Genomic DNA, 15,993 nt, shown 5'->3' on the forward strand with positions numbered 1-15,993 from the left:
TCTTGATTTTATTTTTTAAATATTTCCTTTCTCACTTCCAAGCACATTAATAAACCAGCAACCTAATAGAAAAATTAGGGTTGATGAAACACTTAAAATAACATATCAATTGAAAAAAAGACAGATACGAAGGGTTGGTGAAATTTATTTTTCATCACTGATGTTAGTACAAGCATGGAATATTAAAGTTAGGCAAGCAGACTATAGCAAATATCAAAAACTATTTAAACAAAACCTGTCTTGTCAATCATCAGTTTGAGAAAAACATCCTAGATCTACAGACAAAATTAGCATTTCATTTAGCACCAGAAGACATGGGTTTTGAAATACCCATTCAAAAAAAAAAAGAGGTATTAAGGGCAATTTCAAGGATACAAATATATAGTATATTCTGTTCACAAAGTATTGAATAAAAATAAGCAGTGTTACATTAAAGATCATCCTATGAGGTCCTATGAGGCCTGCTGGTGTTGAGAAGACCTGAGGGAGTTATTTCTAACGAGACAATACTGCACCTCAAAACTACACAAAGACCGTCATTTCACAACAATTACATATAACACAACACAATTCTTACTGGGATTTTCTAAAGCTTTGCTACAAGTAGTAGACATCCAAAATGAATCAAGACATGTACTCCAGTTACTGATCTTTCACCCAAAGCTCACACATACACCTCAAGCTGGACCATGCCGTACTCAAATTTAATCAATCGCAAGTTTCAGTCAGTTGGTATCATGTTTTAAAAAATGGTCAAAAGCTAAAGATCAGCTTTGACCAGTGACAAGGTCAGAACCACAAACACAACTATCTGCATAATGCTGAAAACACATGATTAATAACAACTAGAAATTAAACAATTTAGACACATTCTGAAGCACCTCATTTCACACCGACAGTTTTCAATGACCACAATGGAAAGCAAAATGTATTGAGACTTTTCAATGGTTAGATATAATTTAGACACTTGCACTAGACAAATGCAAAGCCAGAATTATTCCCTTTAATGCAATCTGAAGTCATGCCAGTTAAAATCATTTAAACATTTGTCCTACAAAAACATCTAGCCTATCCACTTAGGCACTTAATATTTAAGCCCTTGCTCACATTGCATCGTGTTCAACAAAAAGGCCTCACAGTTAATGCAGTGACTAACTCTCACATAGATGGAGGTATGCTAAACCCTTACTAAAAACAACACTAGCAATGCTGACGTGACCACAGTTTTAGACCATCAGCTCAAGGCCAACAGTTTTAAATCAGAAGTGCATACAGGTAACAAATGGGGTAAAAATGCAAGCGTTGCAACCTTAATTCTAAGGGTTGATGACCTGTTTATTGTAAAAAGATGTGATAGTATGGTCTAAAATGCTAGCTCAAGGCAAAAAAGTAGTCCTAAAAAGTTGGATCACACAGCAAATTGTTAACATTAAAAAGCAAGGAGAAAAAAAAGCTAAAACTTTAGAAGGCATCTCAACTCAAACCCATCAACAGGCCAAGGCTTTCACTAAACTAGAATTGCGAAGACAACATTTGTGCTTCTGAATACATGGTGAACATGATGTATGGGTTATGTATTCCTATAATCAAAATGATCTATGGTGTGCATGAACATTCTTTTCAATTAAATAAATTATACTGAATAGGAAAACATTTAAGTGTTGACTTAGTACAGTTGTCCAATGGCCAAACATTCTACATTGTGAAAACAACACCGTAGAATGACGCTTCCAATCATTATGTAAAAATGATGTAAATGTTTAACAACATGACATGTTTATTCCTAAACAAGGAAAAGTTTTGATGTAAAAATGTGATATAAAAAGCTGACATGTTAAAGACGGATTTAGATAAACTAGACAGAACTAATATTAATTTATTCATTAAATTATAAATAGGCATTCCTCCAGACAATGAAACAATCACAGAATGGTACTGAGGTAGTGGGTGGAGAATCGTGTGGCTCTCTTCAGCATTAAATCATTTTAAAAGCACTTAAAAGTTAAAAATGACAGTACTTATGATGTTCAAAATATGATCCAAAAGTGTCTGTGCATTCCTAGGATCACTGTTCAGGATAAAACACTTTTAAAAAAAATAACAGATTTTTTTTTTTTTAAAACAACATTAAAAATGAAAATATTCTGTGATGACAGAATCTGCAGAAACCTTAAAAACAAAAAATCAAATTCATTTATCTGAGAGATTTGATTTGGACCTTCCGGTGCCAGAGGACGGCTTTACTCGCAAGCAAAGTAATCCTTTAGAGGGGCAAAGAGGTGTCGGATCACGGGAACACTCCAGGATCGCCCAAGGACTTTCTGTCTCTGTGCACGCCCCATATTATTCACATCTGTGTAATGCTTTGGGAACCCAAATATTCTGAAAGTGCAGACAGGAATAAAATAGTCATTTTGTCAAAATCAACTTTAAGCAGCTTTTTAAACAAACCCAATAACTTACTGTATGCAAACCTGACGAGACCAAAATTTGAGTAAAATTAAATTTAGATAGATAGATATCTGACCTCTCCATTTCAGTGCACCAAAGGTAGTCCTCTTTTCCATTCATGGTGACCGGTAGAGGTCCCATCTTTCCTTGTTTGATCGAGTTGGACTTGGTGGTAATTGTGCGAACTTTGTTGAACTGATGATACAGTTAAAAAAGGCATTTTATCAAATCATTTGTTAAAAGGACAGAAATACATCTTAATTGGTTTTGACAATTCTAACATCTTAGTTGTGCCTAAATTTGTGGCACCTTCCAAGTCTAATATAAACAGTAACTTGTGCATTTCTTTCATTTCATGTGTAAAACATTAACTTCCAACATTAAATCCGTTTACCATTGCAGTTCGTCCGATCTCCAGGCAGTCCTGAAGATCTACTTTATCAGTCAGTGAAGTAGCAAGTGGTCTAAAAACACAAAATCAAGTCTTCAGTCACATTAATCTGTGAATTAATCCATCTATTATGGAACACGCATAGATTTTCATATGCTTGTGTTTTAAAGGTGTGTGTGATTGTGTGCGTGCATTTATACCTGTTCATTCCAGGTAAATTTCCCCAGAAGTAACGGGCCCTGTGGGCTGGGCTTACTTTCACAGCATCAATCATCACAGGATTACACTGAAAATAGATAAATGCGTGAGAATTTATAACCATCAAAAGTAGTAAGATGCTCGTCTCAGTGAAAAGGAATTCTGCCTCAACAGAATGTATAAATGTATGGTATGAAAGACAACGTATGGTATGCATTGATTTTATTGATTTATACATATTTGAGTTCAACGCTATAAACATTTTTTAGCTTAATGTGTAAGCCTGAAAAAAGAAGTTTTTACTTCCAAGAAACGGCAGATATCAGCCTTGTCGTGGGCACTCATCGCTACCACATTCTCAAAGAGCCAGAAAAATGGGCGATCGTCATCCTCTTTTGGCCTCATCATGGTTAACATGCGGTAATATTCAAAGAACAGCCGACCTGTGCCTTCTAAAAGAAGACAAGAGCAAATAAATAAAACAAAATAAATTACTTTTTTATAATTAGGTTATATAAATATCTTTTGATGTAAAATACCAACCTCGGATGTACCGAAAACTTCACAATTCTGTTAAATTTTAATTCAGATAAGTTATCTCTTACCAAAAAGACCTTTTCTGGCTGGATTCACCATGGACAGGTCATTACACGGACTTCCACCGATCAGGAGGTCAAATGGCCCCCACTCCGCCAGCTACAAAATGGTGACAACAGGGAACTTTAAAACGGATCTTTTCACAGTAACAGCCCTTTTGCTCTTGCAGACACAAGAAAGAGTGTTTTTAAAATGGCATCATCAAATCTGGTTATGCATCAAATTCCTTATACTACTTTAAAAATGTCTATGAAGAATGTGAAATAGTTAATATGCGATTATGCGATAATGCTCTATACTGTACATACATGTTTCCTTGTGATGGTCCGGACATCCTTCACATATTCAATCAAGCCCTCATGTTTGATCATCCCGACCGCAATGGAGTCTTCACAGATCTCAGAGGCAATGTAGCGGTCTAGCTTAAAGCCCAAGTCTTTTAAAACCAGATAGCCTACAAAAAAAAAAAAAGAAAAGACGCAAGTATGAAAAACCACCCTTGTTTTTGTCTTCAACTCCCACAATGCATTGCCATTGCATAAACCTTAAGGTAAACAAAGTCAAAAAACAATAAGTGCTGTTTTGCTAAAATGAAAAAGAAAAATTGTTGAATAATATATACTGGCATTATGACAGATTTTTGTATTTTTGGCTGGAAATATTCCAGTAATTTTGAAGCGTGCAGACCTGTTGCAATCCCATCAAACAGTGAGAGGACTCTGATTGGACGACGCTGATGAGCTGGAATAGAAGGATACACTCGGTGTGGCTCCTACACCAAGGACAAAAACAATTTTCTTCATATTAATACACCATTCTGCTTTTAATTTATTATTTAATTCAGCCAGAATGCATTCAATTGAAAAATGGACAGTAAAGTATTTTACTTTCTAACATGTAAATGTTCTTTGCATTTTCTATTCACCAAGAATCCTAAAAAAAATAACAAGCATTCACAAGAATATTATTTTCTTAAGCATCAAGTCGGTATATTAGAATGATTTCAGAAAGATCACGTGAAACTGAAGAATGGAGAAATGGTTGCTGAAAATTTCACAGGAATTTTAAAATAAAAAACAGTTCTTTTAAATTGTAACAGTATTTCAGTGTTTTTACTGTATTTTTGTATTGTATTATTGATAAAATAAAAATGCAGCATTCGTGAGCATTAGAGGCTTCTTTAAAAAAAAAATTAAAAAAAAAAAAAGCTTTTGAATGGTAACGTAAATCCCAAAATACAAATTGGACTAGATGGAACACAAGATGCAAAGAGTGCCACTGGGCGTATAAAGTCTATACCTCTTTCTTTATATTAGTTGGACTACTTGGATATCTAACACAAGAAGGATAAAATGGACACTCACAAATTCAAAGGCACTGTTATTGGCGAAATACTCCTGGACACGAACACTCCAGTCAGGCCTGAGCTTGAGCACACCATAGCACTTTGAGGGCAGGCAAATGTAACAGCTCCATGGGTCGACCTCCTTCAGCTTTTCGAATGTCCCTGGTCCCACCAACACATTCAGACAGTCTTTACAGAAACATCTGAGTAGAGTAAAAAAAGACAGTAAAACAACCTGTTTTGATAGTTAACATGACATTAAGGTTTAAGTTAGTGCAAGTTTGAGTTCAAACCTGCAGCAGCTGGCATTTCCACAGAGAATGACCTCTTGTCCAGCACAGCACACAGTGCAGTATGACTGATAGCCATCCTCATCATACCTGTACAGCGTCTCTGTAAAATTCTCCTACACATACATATAGTGCATAGAAAAATTACATTCTGGCCAGCATTGGCAAGTAGCATATACATTTTGTGATTCGGTAATAAAAAGATAAGATTTGAATCACACCTTGCACTTAAAACAAAGGCTTCCTTTGAAGAGAGGATGGATAATTTCAACGTTGTCAGTTCCACAGGACAGGCAGAAATCTGGGGAAAGAGCCATGGGAAAAGTCATTCAGTATCGTTTTCTTGCAATTGATTAAAAATAAAGGACTGAGCAATAAGAATTGTCCCAAAGGGAAAACTAAGAAAAAATAAAATGAAAGGTATGATTTATTGTGGTGGCAGCTGTGAAAATATACACAGTTGCACATGCAAATTTAATCTATCATTTCCAGGTTTTCTAAATGGCCTTGTAGGAAAAACTATCATTTGAATTATTGTTGAGCCCTGAAATAGCTTTAATAATTAGCTCAATTTATGAATATGATATAAATAAAGTAAGAAAAGTGACTCACCTTCAATATTTCTGCCTTTAACAGTTACCGCCTCGACCATTTGATCTGAGAAGAAAGGGAATAAACAATGTGTTATGTCCTCTTTCCAAAACAATTTAAACACAGTTTTGTGTTAATGTTTTATGAGACCGAAACCTGATTTATCCTAAGTTCTGGCTTCTATGCAGATTGATATAACTAACCTCTGGTGTACACCTGAGTTGATGGTCTGGATGGTCTGTTCTTGCAGACATACTTCCTCTTGGCTGGAGGCTGATAATCAGACACAGAGGAATCCGACTCGGTTTTATTACTGGTAGAGCTGTCTGTGAAATGGGAAAGCACATGGAACTCTTGTTAATCAACCCAGATCATCTGTGCATAATCCAAATTTCTGATCAATGTGAAGTCACATTTTGAAATCACACAATTATTGCATTTTCATGACAGATGTCACTTTTGATAATCTACGTTATTGGGCCTGTTTACGCCTGGTCAGGTTCTCTGATCACATCGATTTATGCTAAAAGAGTAACGTTTGAACTTGGCGCACAACTTAATGACAACAATATTGACGCCTCTCACTGTTCAAAACCTGGGCTGGGCAACCGCGTTCGTAATTACGTTGTGCGTCAAGTTCAACGCATCGATTTACTCTTTTGGTTGTAAATCGATGCGTACCGCCATCCGCCGGAAGCTAGTTATTTTAGTTGATAAAGTTACATGACATACAACCATTCACTGGCATTATAAAGCTTTGAAGAACCAGGACATTTTTTAATACAACTTAATATAACTGATTGTATTCATCAAGAAGAATGTCATATACACCTAGGATGGCTCCAGGATAAGTAAATAATGGCATCGTTTTTATTTTTGGGTGAACTATCGCTTTAAGTAGGTGGTCTGAGAAGCATTTCAGATGAAACCGGACAGGTTTTAAATGCATCTGGTTGATTAAACAACATATGTAAATTTTATTCCTCCCGAAAATATAAATGAACGTGTGAGAGTGTGTTAAAGGCGATATGACATGTATACTGCAACACTCATCACCGCAGATGAGTATTTCTTTGACAAGCCGACGTGCAAACTGCCGCAAATGAAAGAAGTCGCAGACCCTAAACACAAAATCATCCTCATTAAAAGTAGTGAAACTAAATTATCCTACTACTCTTCCTCCTATCACAGTCTTTGATATTGAAATTTGCTGATAAATAAAACGCAGAACTCTGTTAAATTTGCATATAGCACGGGAATTGATCTAAAGATTGGATTTAAATTTTGCAGACACACATTTAAGTGGCCATGTGTAAATGGAAACATTTCAACAAATCAGATAGCTATTTGATCACAACACATGAAGTGACCAGCTGTAAAAAAGCCCATTATGAACTTTCAAAAATGCTGTCAAATACCAATTGCTTTGTTTTTTTCAACTACAGATATGTTTTAGATTTTGTACATACCTATAAGAGGCAAAAAGCCATCAGGACCCATGGGCTGGAAGCCTCCAAATGCCCAATCAAGCATTGCTTTCACTTCTTCCCCTTTCTTCTCCGGGGGAGGGAAAGTTTTCCCACAGCGCTCACCTGCCAACTACACATGAACAACAACATAATGCAGTATAACAATAAGAATAAAATAAGAACTGGTACTCTATTTCCAACCATAGTTGAGAATGGTTAAATTAGTATCTTTCCACTGTACCTCCAGGATTTGGTAGATGGCATTCTTGTATGTAGGTAGACCTTCATAGGATTTACTACAGAAGCACTTTGCAAATGCAGAAAAGGGCAAAAGTCCCTCTGTGTGTATCTAAGATTAACAAGAGATGCATCCTTCAGTGTGAAAAACTGGATCTTTTGAAGAATGCAGGAAAAAAATGTCTAGAGAATAAAAACTAACCTCTGAAAACATGCCATCTCCAAACCACTCTACGCGCCTCATGGACACAGGAGGAGTCCTGCCCTTCCAGGCCACCACCAGTCCAGGCCACCAAGAGAAGCCCTTCACTTTTCCCCACACTAGCTCTCCAATGGCATAACCTTTCCCATCCTGCACAGGGAAACAATAAGTAAATGCTAAATACATTCATGTCACATCAAATAGGTTAAGAAATGACTGTACAAGCAGGATGAATATGACTTCAAGATGTAAGAGCAATTGTCAGAGCAATCAAAAGTAAACTATTCTATTTCAGATGCTCCAGCCACAAATGGACAGTGCCAAATCCAGCGTAAAAAGTTTCAAACATTTTGTGATCACTCAAACCACATCCTGAAGTAATTAAAAGAATTCAGAGAACGTATGCAGTGACGCAGATCATTTACTTTAGATACAACGTCTGTTAATGAATCTATGCAGATCATGTGAAACACACATCTGTACGCAATATAGGTAATGTATGTCAAGTTAAGTCTCCTTTATTTATATAACACTTTTTTACCAGACAGATTGTTCCAAAGCAGCATTACAGTGATAATAGGAAAATAATGTGACGATATTAAAGAAATTTAGAAACATAAAAGAATTACCTGGTATGCTTGTTCTTTTTTTCCAGGTCTGGGGCTCGGTGTTGTATTCGATGCAGAAGAACGAGCATTGTTCTTCACCTATAATTATTGCAAAAGTTACTTTAGTGAGACACAAAGGAAGCATCTAAAGTAAGTGCAATTAGACTGTAAACATTTTGTGTGGAAAACAGACATAACGCCCAGTTTTAATGAAGCCTCTGCGGATCTTTCTGTATGCAAGCTTCCACAATGCTAAAATTCTCATTGAAACATGAAGTGATAAACTTCAATCATTTGTAAATGTCACCCCATGTAAAGATGCGTATTCTTTATACACAAGCATTTCAGTCTTTCTTATGTATGTTAGTGTGTAAGTCCAGCATGCATAACACTGCACACAATAAATTTAAATTTATTATAAAGCAATTTTCACAGTACACAGCATAACGGAGAAAAACAAAACAATAAACTATTTAAACACCATGGAAAAGATGTTATGGATGTTAGCACTGAAATTGCAGAGGAAAAAACAGACAAGGACACAGCTACAGGAGGAACATAAGATGAAGACTCAAAAGACTAATCTACCAGCCAGAAAAGAAACCACAGGGTTCATGCACTCATTCATGAAGCAGCATCTATTGCTTATGAAAACAGCTCAATGTAGTACAGAGAGCATGAATGGGACGAAACTGAAAGGCGCACACTCTACACCCGCGATAGGCCAGACAGAGCACTGAATCTTGACCTGGGCAGGTACATACCGCCTCTGGCTTGCTGTACTTGTCTGGGGTCACTGGTTTGCTCCAGGTGCCAGCACCGGCCTGAAAGACTGTGCGTGCCAGTGGTTTCTGCCGTAAGCTGCTCTCCCAACCGAATATTCCTCTAACAGAGCCCTATAGACCCATACATATGCATACACATTACAAACACCGTCAACTCAGATCACATGACTCCTAGAGTAAAGTAATTAGTAACAAGGCCCTAAAGTACAGATATGTAGAGAAGGAAAGAAAGAAGTTAAGTCAAGAGAGGTTAGTTTGATGATATGGCTGATGTGTTTGTGTGTACCGGTGCATTTATCTCCCCTGTGATAACTAAAGTTGACCTAACCAGTCCTGGTTTGCTTTATCATCTCAAGAATATAAGTGTAAGATAGAATTTAGCTAAAGTATTCACTGCTCTGGGCATATTCAATTATGAGACTTTGGCAGAAAAGCTTGATCACTGCAACGCAATAATTAGTGATAGACTGGTATTTTTACCAGGCCGATCATCAGTATTGCCAATTACCATTTGTGCATTTCCCAGACCGTTGGTTTCCCTTTTATGTCAGAACAAGATCTACAAACAGTCTAGTCAAAATTTTACAAGTTTACAAAAGTTTGGGGCCAGTAAGTTTTATTTTAGGAAAGTATTTCTTTGATTCTGCAAAGACACATTAAATAGTTCAAAAGTGACAGATAAACACTTGCACAAGACTTTCAATAAATGCTGTGCGTTTGAGCTTTATAATCAAAGGATCCTGAAAATTATCACAGTCTTCTAGAAAAAATATTAAGAAACACAACCAGAGTAATGGCTGCTGAAAATTAAGCTTTGCCATCATACAATACATTTTAAAATATAGGCTATGCATATAGTAATAGTATTTTAACAATAGTACTGGTTTTACTGTATTTTCAATCAAATAAATGGAGCTTTTAAATATATATCATTTCAGTGTATTCCATACATATTTTTTTTTTAGGTTGCAGGTTCGATTCACAGTACCAGCAGGAAATGACTGAGGTACACTTGAGCAAGGCACCCAACACCTATCTCTCCACGAGCACCACAGCAAAATGGCTGCCCACGGCTCTGAGTGTGTGTGTCCAGAGTTGGCGGTGTGTGTGTGTTCGCTAATCACTACTTCTAATGTGTGTGCACTAAAAAAATGCAAATTCTGAGTATGGGTTACCAAACATGTCACTATTCAGTTCTCACTATCAGTATCAGCCATTAAAAGATACACATTGGCCTGCCCACTATTTACAACGACACTAAGGAATTAATTCCTTGGTTAAAAACAAATATGAAAACATTTAAAAGTTGTTTCTCAGCCAAAGATGTTTTCCAGCTAATATTACCTCCTGTAATGCGTCAACGCCATCGTCGGCTCCATCTTTCTTTAAGTCCATTTCTGCAGGAAAATCAAATTTAAACAGTTAAATCGATAAGAACAGTCAGGTATGAATTTATCTATTTTGAGGTGCCTAAAAAGTAACGCTATCAGCAACAATTACATTTGTAATTTCAATGCAAAGGAGCAACTTTCTTGAGCATTTAGTGTGAAGCGGAGACAAAGGAAGAAAGACCAACAGAGGTTTGCCACCAGGAGAAGCGTTTGTGATTGTAAAGCATTATTCTATAGCTGCTCTAGAACCTCTTAAACTGGACATTTCATTCACACCTCTCTGACTGGTGATCTTCTCCAGTCGCACCACACACGGCTTCACTGCGCTCGAGTGTTGAACCATCTCTGGAAAACAGCACATCGTTTCCATCAATCTAACCAACCTCTGCTGGATCTGACTGGATACAACTTTAACTGCACTATAAACAATAATATAAAATTTCAATTTGATCATTTCATTGTACTTACTATGTCAATTATTGCCACTAAATTAATCCATGACAATTCATTGGGAAATATAGTAATCTGTGGAGCACCATTTAGTAATAAAAAGCACCAGTGTTGATTACATGTAAGCCGAAAGATGTTTCTACAACTTGAATGATTTTGACAATGCAGATCCAGTCTTGCAGAGCTAGCCTTTGGTTGTTGTTGGCTTAAGGCTGGGTAGTGGGTACAGTCTGCAGCTTCTTCTGGCCAAGAACCACACTTAAAGCACTATTAATGGATCTAGAAAACTTGAAAATATTGGCTGCGACCACTGAGGTGCTTCTTGCAATGAAGAATGGAAAGCCATTGTCAGCCTTATCTGACATTGCTGATCCAATCTGATCCACACTTTTTCCACAGCAACACAACTTTGAATCCATCTCTCAGATTTAATGCCATGAACCTTGAAAAAAAGTGGTAGCCCTTCCTATCGTAGTAGCCCTTACCTTGCTAGCACAATTTTGCGTTCAGATGGACTCATAAAAAATAAAAAAAAACACTGTGGCACCCGAAATTCAAAAGGTTAACATTTTATCAGATTGTCTGTGTACATTTTTGATGTGCTTTTCTGCAGTGTAGGTTGATTTTTTTCCTCCAGGAATGCCGACTATGTCAAAGGCTGATAATATATATGTAATTATCACAGTGAATCGTTTTGGTGCATTTTTTTCACCAGTGATTGTCTCCACGTTGCCTTAAAAAACCTCTAGGGCAACTTACCTGACGTGCTGCTTCTGGCTTTTTTCCTCATCCCATTTCTGATGGGTGAAATCTTAACTTCAGTTTGCTCTACGGATGAGTCATCATTGGAATCCAGCTCCTTTACTATATCAGTGTCACTTTCACCTGAACTATCGTCCCATTGAAGAGCATCGCCATTTTCAACAGCCTGTAAGTAAAACCATTTTGAACATGACAAAATTAATTGAGACAAATAAATAGAACGAGCATAGAGAGAGCTATAGATTGATATATAAACTTGTATTCTATACCTGGGCAAAGATCTTTTCTGCTTCAAGAGAAGGACAGGGCAAAACCAAAAGACAGAGGACAAGCCTCTTGAAAATAGATGCTGGTGGAAAAGTCTTGAGCACACCACACCAGTATTGCTCCAGAGAAAGGGTTGAAGATGAGTCTTCTTCATCCTCAACAAGCTGGTACTCCAAGAACTCATCAGTGAGCTTAGCAGAATCCTCAGGTTTGGAGCAGATGCCAAATTGTACAGCAAGGTCAACTACATTCTTTCCTGTGATTTTTAACCTTCCCGCTGGGCTGAGGAGCTGTGAAATGCCCCTCAAGACACTTTCGCTCAGAGGGAGACTGTCAGCGATAGAGGTCGTAAGAGTTTTGTAAAACTTTAAAGACTCGTCATGAAATGCATTCAGGGAATCTGCCAGTTCCTCTTCTCTGGTAGAGATGAAGTCTTCTACCACCCCACCCAGACTGAGCTCAGTAGCAGGAAGACAGAATGTTGAGTTCTCCAGGATGGATGGGTCTCGTTCCTTCAGGTAGCGTATGACCGCTTGAGGGCGGAGAAAGCTGGAGGCATATGAACGTAGGAGCCCACTTGCTTCTCGAAGGATCTGGGCAAGGTCAGCACGAACAGAGCCTTTGCTTTGTTGCAGGTGCTGCCCGAAGGCACGGAGTGGACCAAGAGCGTGATCCAGAAACATCAAGGTGACCCTAATTTTAGGGCTCTCCAACTGCGAACAAATATGCTTAGCTTCATCATTATTTTCATCACAAGAGGTAAAGTATGATACCAAATCACTCCACATTCCAAGAATCCTTTGAACGAGCACACAAAACTCCTCACAACTGTGTGACAGGGGTGTGCGGTTGTCTTTTACTCCATCAATGCCTGCAAACAGCATCTTGAGGTTGTCATTGCTGGTGGAACAAGTGGAGAAGTGTGTGTAGATGTTGACAATAAGTTCATGAACCTGACTGGTGTAAGCCTTTAGGCCAGCATTGTACGCAGAGTCAGGTATGCCGTAAAGTCCACCAAGATCAATCACCTGTGGGTTGAGTTTCTGAATTTGCAACACGACACTTTCTGAGGTCTGTTCCTGATCATCGACATAGAAAGCTACCATGTTGCTAGCAGGAATTTCAAACTTTTGGAGGACATCGACTAAACATCCAGAAACGGAGTCATCAGCCTGAAAGACATCAAGGAGACGGATACAGTACCTCGCTTGATTTTCCTCAAAAAACCCCACGAGCACTACATGGCAGGAGGTCCTGTCTCCGCTCTCAACATCAAGTGGCACCTGCCCATATATGTAGATACAGAAAGGGTTCAGCTTACAAGCAGAAACAATGTCCTGTGGATACTCTAGTCCGAGGATGTATTTTGCAGTACGTTGGGAGGCCTTGTTGATCCTTGAGGGTAAAATGGATAGGCAATGGGTTTGAATGAAAAGCAGCATGGTTTCACTACAGGGAATGGTGACTTCAATCTGCTTTTTTCCAGATGAATTTAATTCTCCCTCAAATTTCATATGCTTTTGAGTCAGCTTGTGTCGCTTCAGATCGTAAAAACCTGCGTGTAGGACAACGTTATGGTCACACAAAGTGCAGTAAGCGCAATTGTCTCCCAGATGACTGGCTTTGATCCATTTAAAGGTTCTTTGCCATTTAGGATCATAGGTCACAGGTCTTCTCCTTCCATTAAAATCAGTGTCTCTGTCAGACTCGTCCCTTACTCTGGCTGTATAAAATGAAAAACAAGTTACATCATTGAGTGTTACTGAGGCAAATTTTGTATTCATGACTGGGAATACAATTGAATGAAATAATTAAAAGTCTTATAAAGGGGGGGGGGGGGTAATTAAAATAATTTAAATACAAAACTGAAATAACAATAATGAAGGCTTACCAGATTCATGCAGACTTTTCCAAGACTTTGGAGACTTAACAGCGTCATCTACATGTACAATATCCTGACCATTACGAGCTTCAACTGGGTCGTACTCCCTCCCTTGATTCTCATTGGCATAGAAAAATTTCTTGAACCACTTCATAAAAGTGAAATTGGGTCTAAACTTTCCTGTAAGAAGCTCGTTCACAGGGACTGACTGAAAGAAACAAAAAATTGGGAAAGTCACAGTACTGTAAAGAGCTTGACAGAAAACATACTGTAGTTCTCAGATTATATTCTTATACAAAATTCACAATTAAATATGCATCATATAATTTCTGCAGCACGTATGGGATTAAAAAGAATAGCAACAACATAAGGAAAATAAACAAATCTGCATGCATTACCTTACACATTGACAATTGTTTTTGCTGGAGGATTAATAGAATAGATTATCTGACTAAATCTGACCTCTGTTATGCCTAATTTATGGAAAGCTGTCTGCAGAAGACTGTAGTTCTGCATGAAATCCGAACTCTTTTGGGACTCAAACTTTACTTTGCTCATGTCAATGGACCCTGGGAAGAGCAAGTCTATAAGCTGGCAAAAACATGCACCTAAAAAAAAAAGAAAAAAGAATCATGTAATTCAGGTTAAAGCTGTTGTCAATAAGCAGACATTAACAACAAAACAGAAAAAATATATATAAAAAAAACAGTACCTGACCGACATTGCTCCACTTGAGTAAAGTTAGTGTGCAGGGTTTCGTTGATCCAGGACAGAATGTCATAGCGACTGAACTTGTCATCAGGGTTATTCGGGTCCAGACTAACATTTGTAGCCATCTTATGCTTTCATAATGCAAAACAAAAATATTTTTCTTACAAAAGAACATGAGACAACATTCAGAAGCCATATATCACAACCAGTCAATCAATTTCATTGCACATTTGAGTAGAGAAGGGTTCTTTTTTTAATGTCTTACACTTCTTAGACCAGAGAGAGTAAGATATGACACTAAACTAGTAAGTGTCATAGTACCTTTTGTTCACCTATCTATTTGTTGAAAAGACAAAGAGAGAAAAATATTTGCATGCATAATAAATAATGCATAATGACTCTTACACACGAGATGCATAACAAAAAGTTGATAGAGATGGATAAAGTTTACTGAATTTTGAAGCCTAACTAGTCTAAATGATATTGCATTTCCTCAAAACTAAAAAGACTACAAAATCTATCTTGCGTCAGAGTGTTGAGTAAAACAACTCCTCCCCACTTTACGAAAATCTCGCGGGGTTATTTTTGCCGCGAATGCAGCGCGCTTATAAAATAGCTTTCACTTTTACAGGTTAAACCTGTGAGAACAACTTGATACACCATGGGTCGAAAACAATGTCCGCACGAAATCTAAATGAAAGTATGAAATAAACAAAAACCGGTAGCATGCATTTAAGTTAGATGTTTAGCGGTTGATTTATTTGGGGAATGACGAAGGAATTGTAGTGGTTTGTAGCATTATAATTTAGTCGCTGACTCTTGTCTTTATGATCCCTTTCACAACAATTGGATTTACGCTACCGAGACAAATGTTTCCATAATTTGTGTGATTTTAACTTTGCAAGTCGCTTTAACCTAGACGTAAACGGCTACCATGCAATGCAATGTATGTTTGCAAATAACGTCAATTCAGTTAACACTTTTTCCATGAAACATATGCGCGTTTTCATTGTATTAAGACCGGTTCGGTTGCCTTTGTCACTGTGTCTTTGTGTAGCTGTAATGGTCGCTCACATGAAGCGAAAACTGTAACAGGGCAATAGATATAATACTGAAATCAGCAGAATCGTAACTCTCCACAAAATCTAATAAATCGAAACGTACTTCTTAAAAAAAAAATCAAGTATGTCCAACCGTATTAGCAACTTACCCTGGTCCCGGAGATCTTGCTACTCCCCAGTCTAAAAGGTAATTCCCTGTGCCTTGCCTTCCCCCAACATATGCATTGTGCTGACAAGGATTGGCCTGTAGAAGCCAAAGTGGGAGGTACTACAAACACTGCAGCTAGCTAAGATTTCTCGAATGT

At 37.6% G+C, this 15,993-nt stretch overlaps 1 protein-coding gene across 4 annotated transcripts; it reads right to left on the reverse strand.

Annotated features, from left to right (window-relative positions):
- Nucleotides 1-129: 129 nt before the first annotated feature.
- On the reverse strand, nucleotides 130-15,993 carry dnmt3ba (DNA methyltransferase 3 beta, duplicate a). Of its 4 annotated transcripts, XM_039658049.2 has the most exons (26): nucleotides 15,838-15,993; nucleotides 14,629-14,758; nucleotides 14,379-14,524; nucleotides 13,926-14,124; nucleotides 12,037-13,757; nucleotides 11,765-11,933; nucleotides 10,832-10,900; nucleotides 10,509-10,561; nucleotides 9,144-9,275; nucleotides 8,401-8,478; nucleotides 7,772-7,921; nucleotides 7,574-7,681; nucleotides 7,333-7,462; nucleotides 6,067-6,189; nucleotides 5,885-5,929; nucleotides 5,494-5,573; nucleotides 5,276-5,388; nucleotides 5,002-5,185; nucleotides 4,325-4,409; nucleotides 3,946-4,091; nucleotides 3,646-3,736; nucleotides 3,344-3,492; nucleotides 3,043-3,128; nucleotides 2,846-2,915; nucleotides 2,528-2,646; nucleotides 130-2,382 (listed from the first exon to the last, which is right to left on the reverse strand). In XM_039658049.2, exons 2-26 carry the CDS (start codon nucleotides 14,750-14,752, stop codon nucleotides 2,241-2,243), a joined length of 4,512 nt encoding a protein of 1,503 aa, XP_039513983.2. In that variant the 5' UTR covers nucleotides 14,753-14,758; nucleotides 15,838-15,993; the 3' UTR covers nucleotides 130-2,240. The 4 variants fall into 4 exon arrangements, with proteins under 4 accessions (XP_039513983.2, XP_039513984.2, XP_039513985.2 ...); XM_039658050.2 differs by lacking the exon at nucleotides 10,832-10,900; XM_039658051.2 differs by lacking the exon at nucleotides 9,144-9,275.

The sequence above is a fragment of the Pimephales promelas genome, chromosome 14, assembly GCF_988280905.1.
Source record: "Pimephales promelas chromosome 14, fPimPro1.hap1.1, whole genome shotgun sequence".
NCBI classification, from domain to species: Eukaryota; Metazoa; Chordata; class Actinopteri; order Cypriniformes; family Leuciscidae; genus Pimephales; species Pimephales promelas.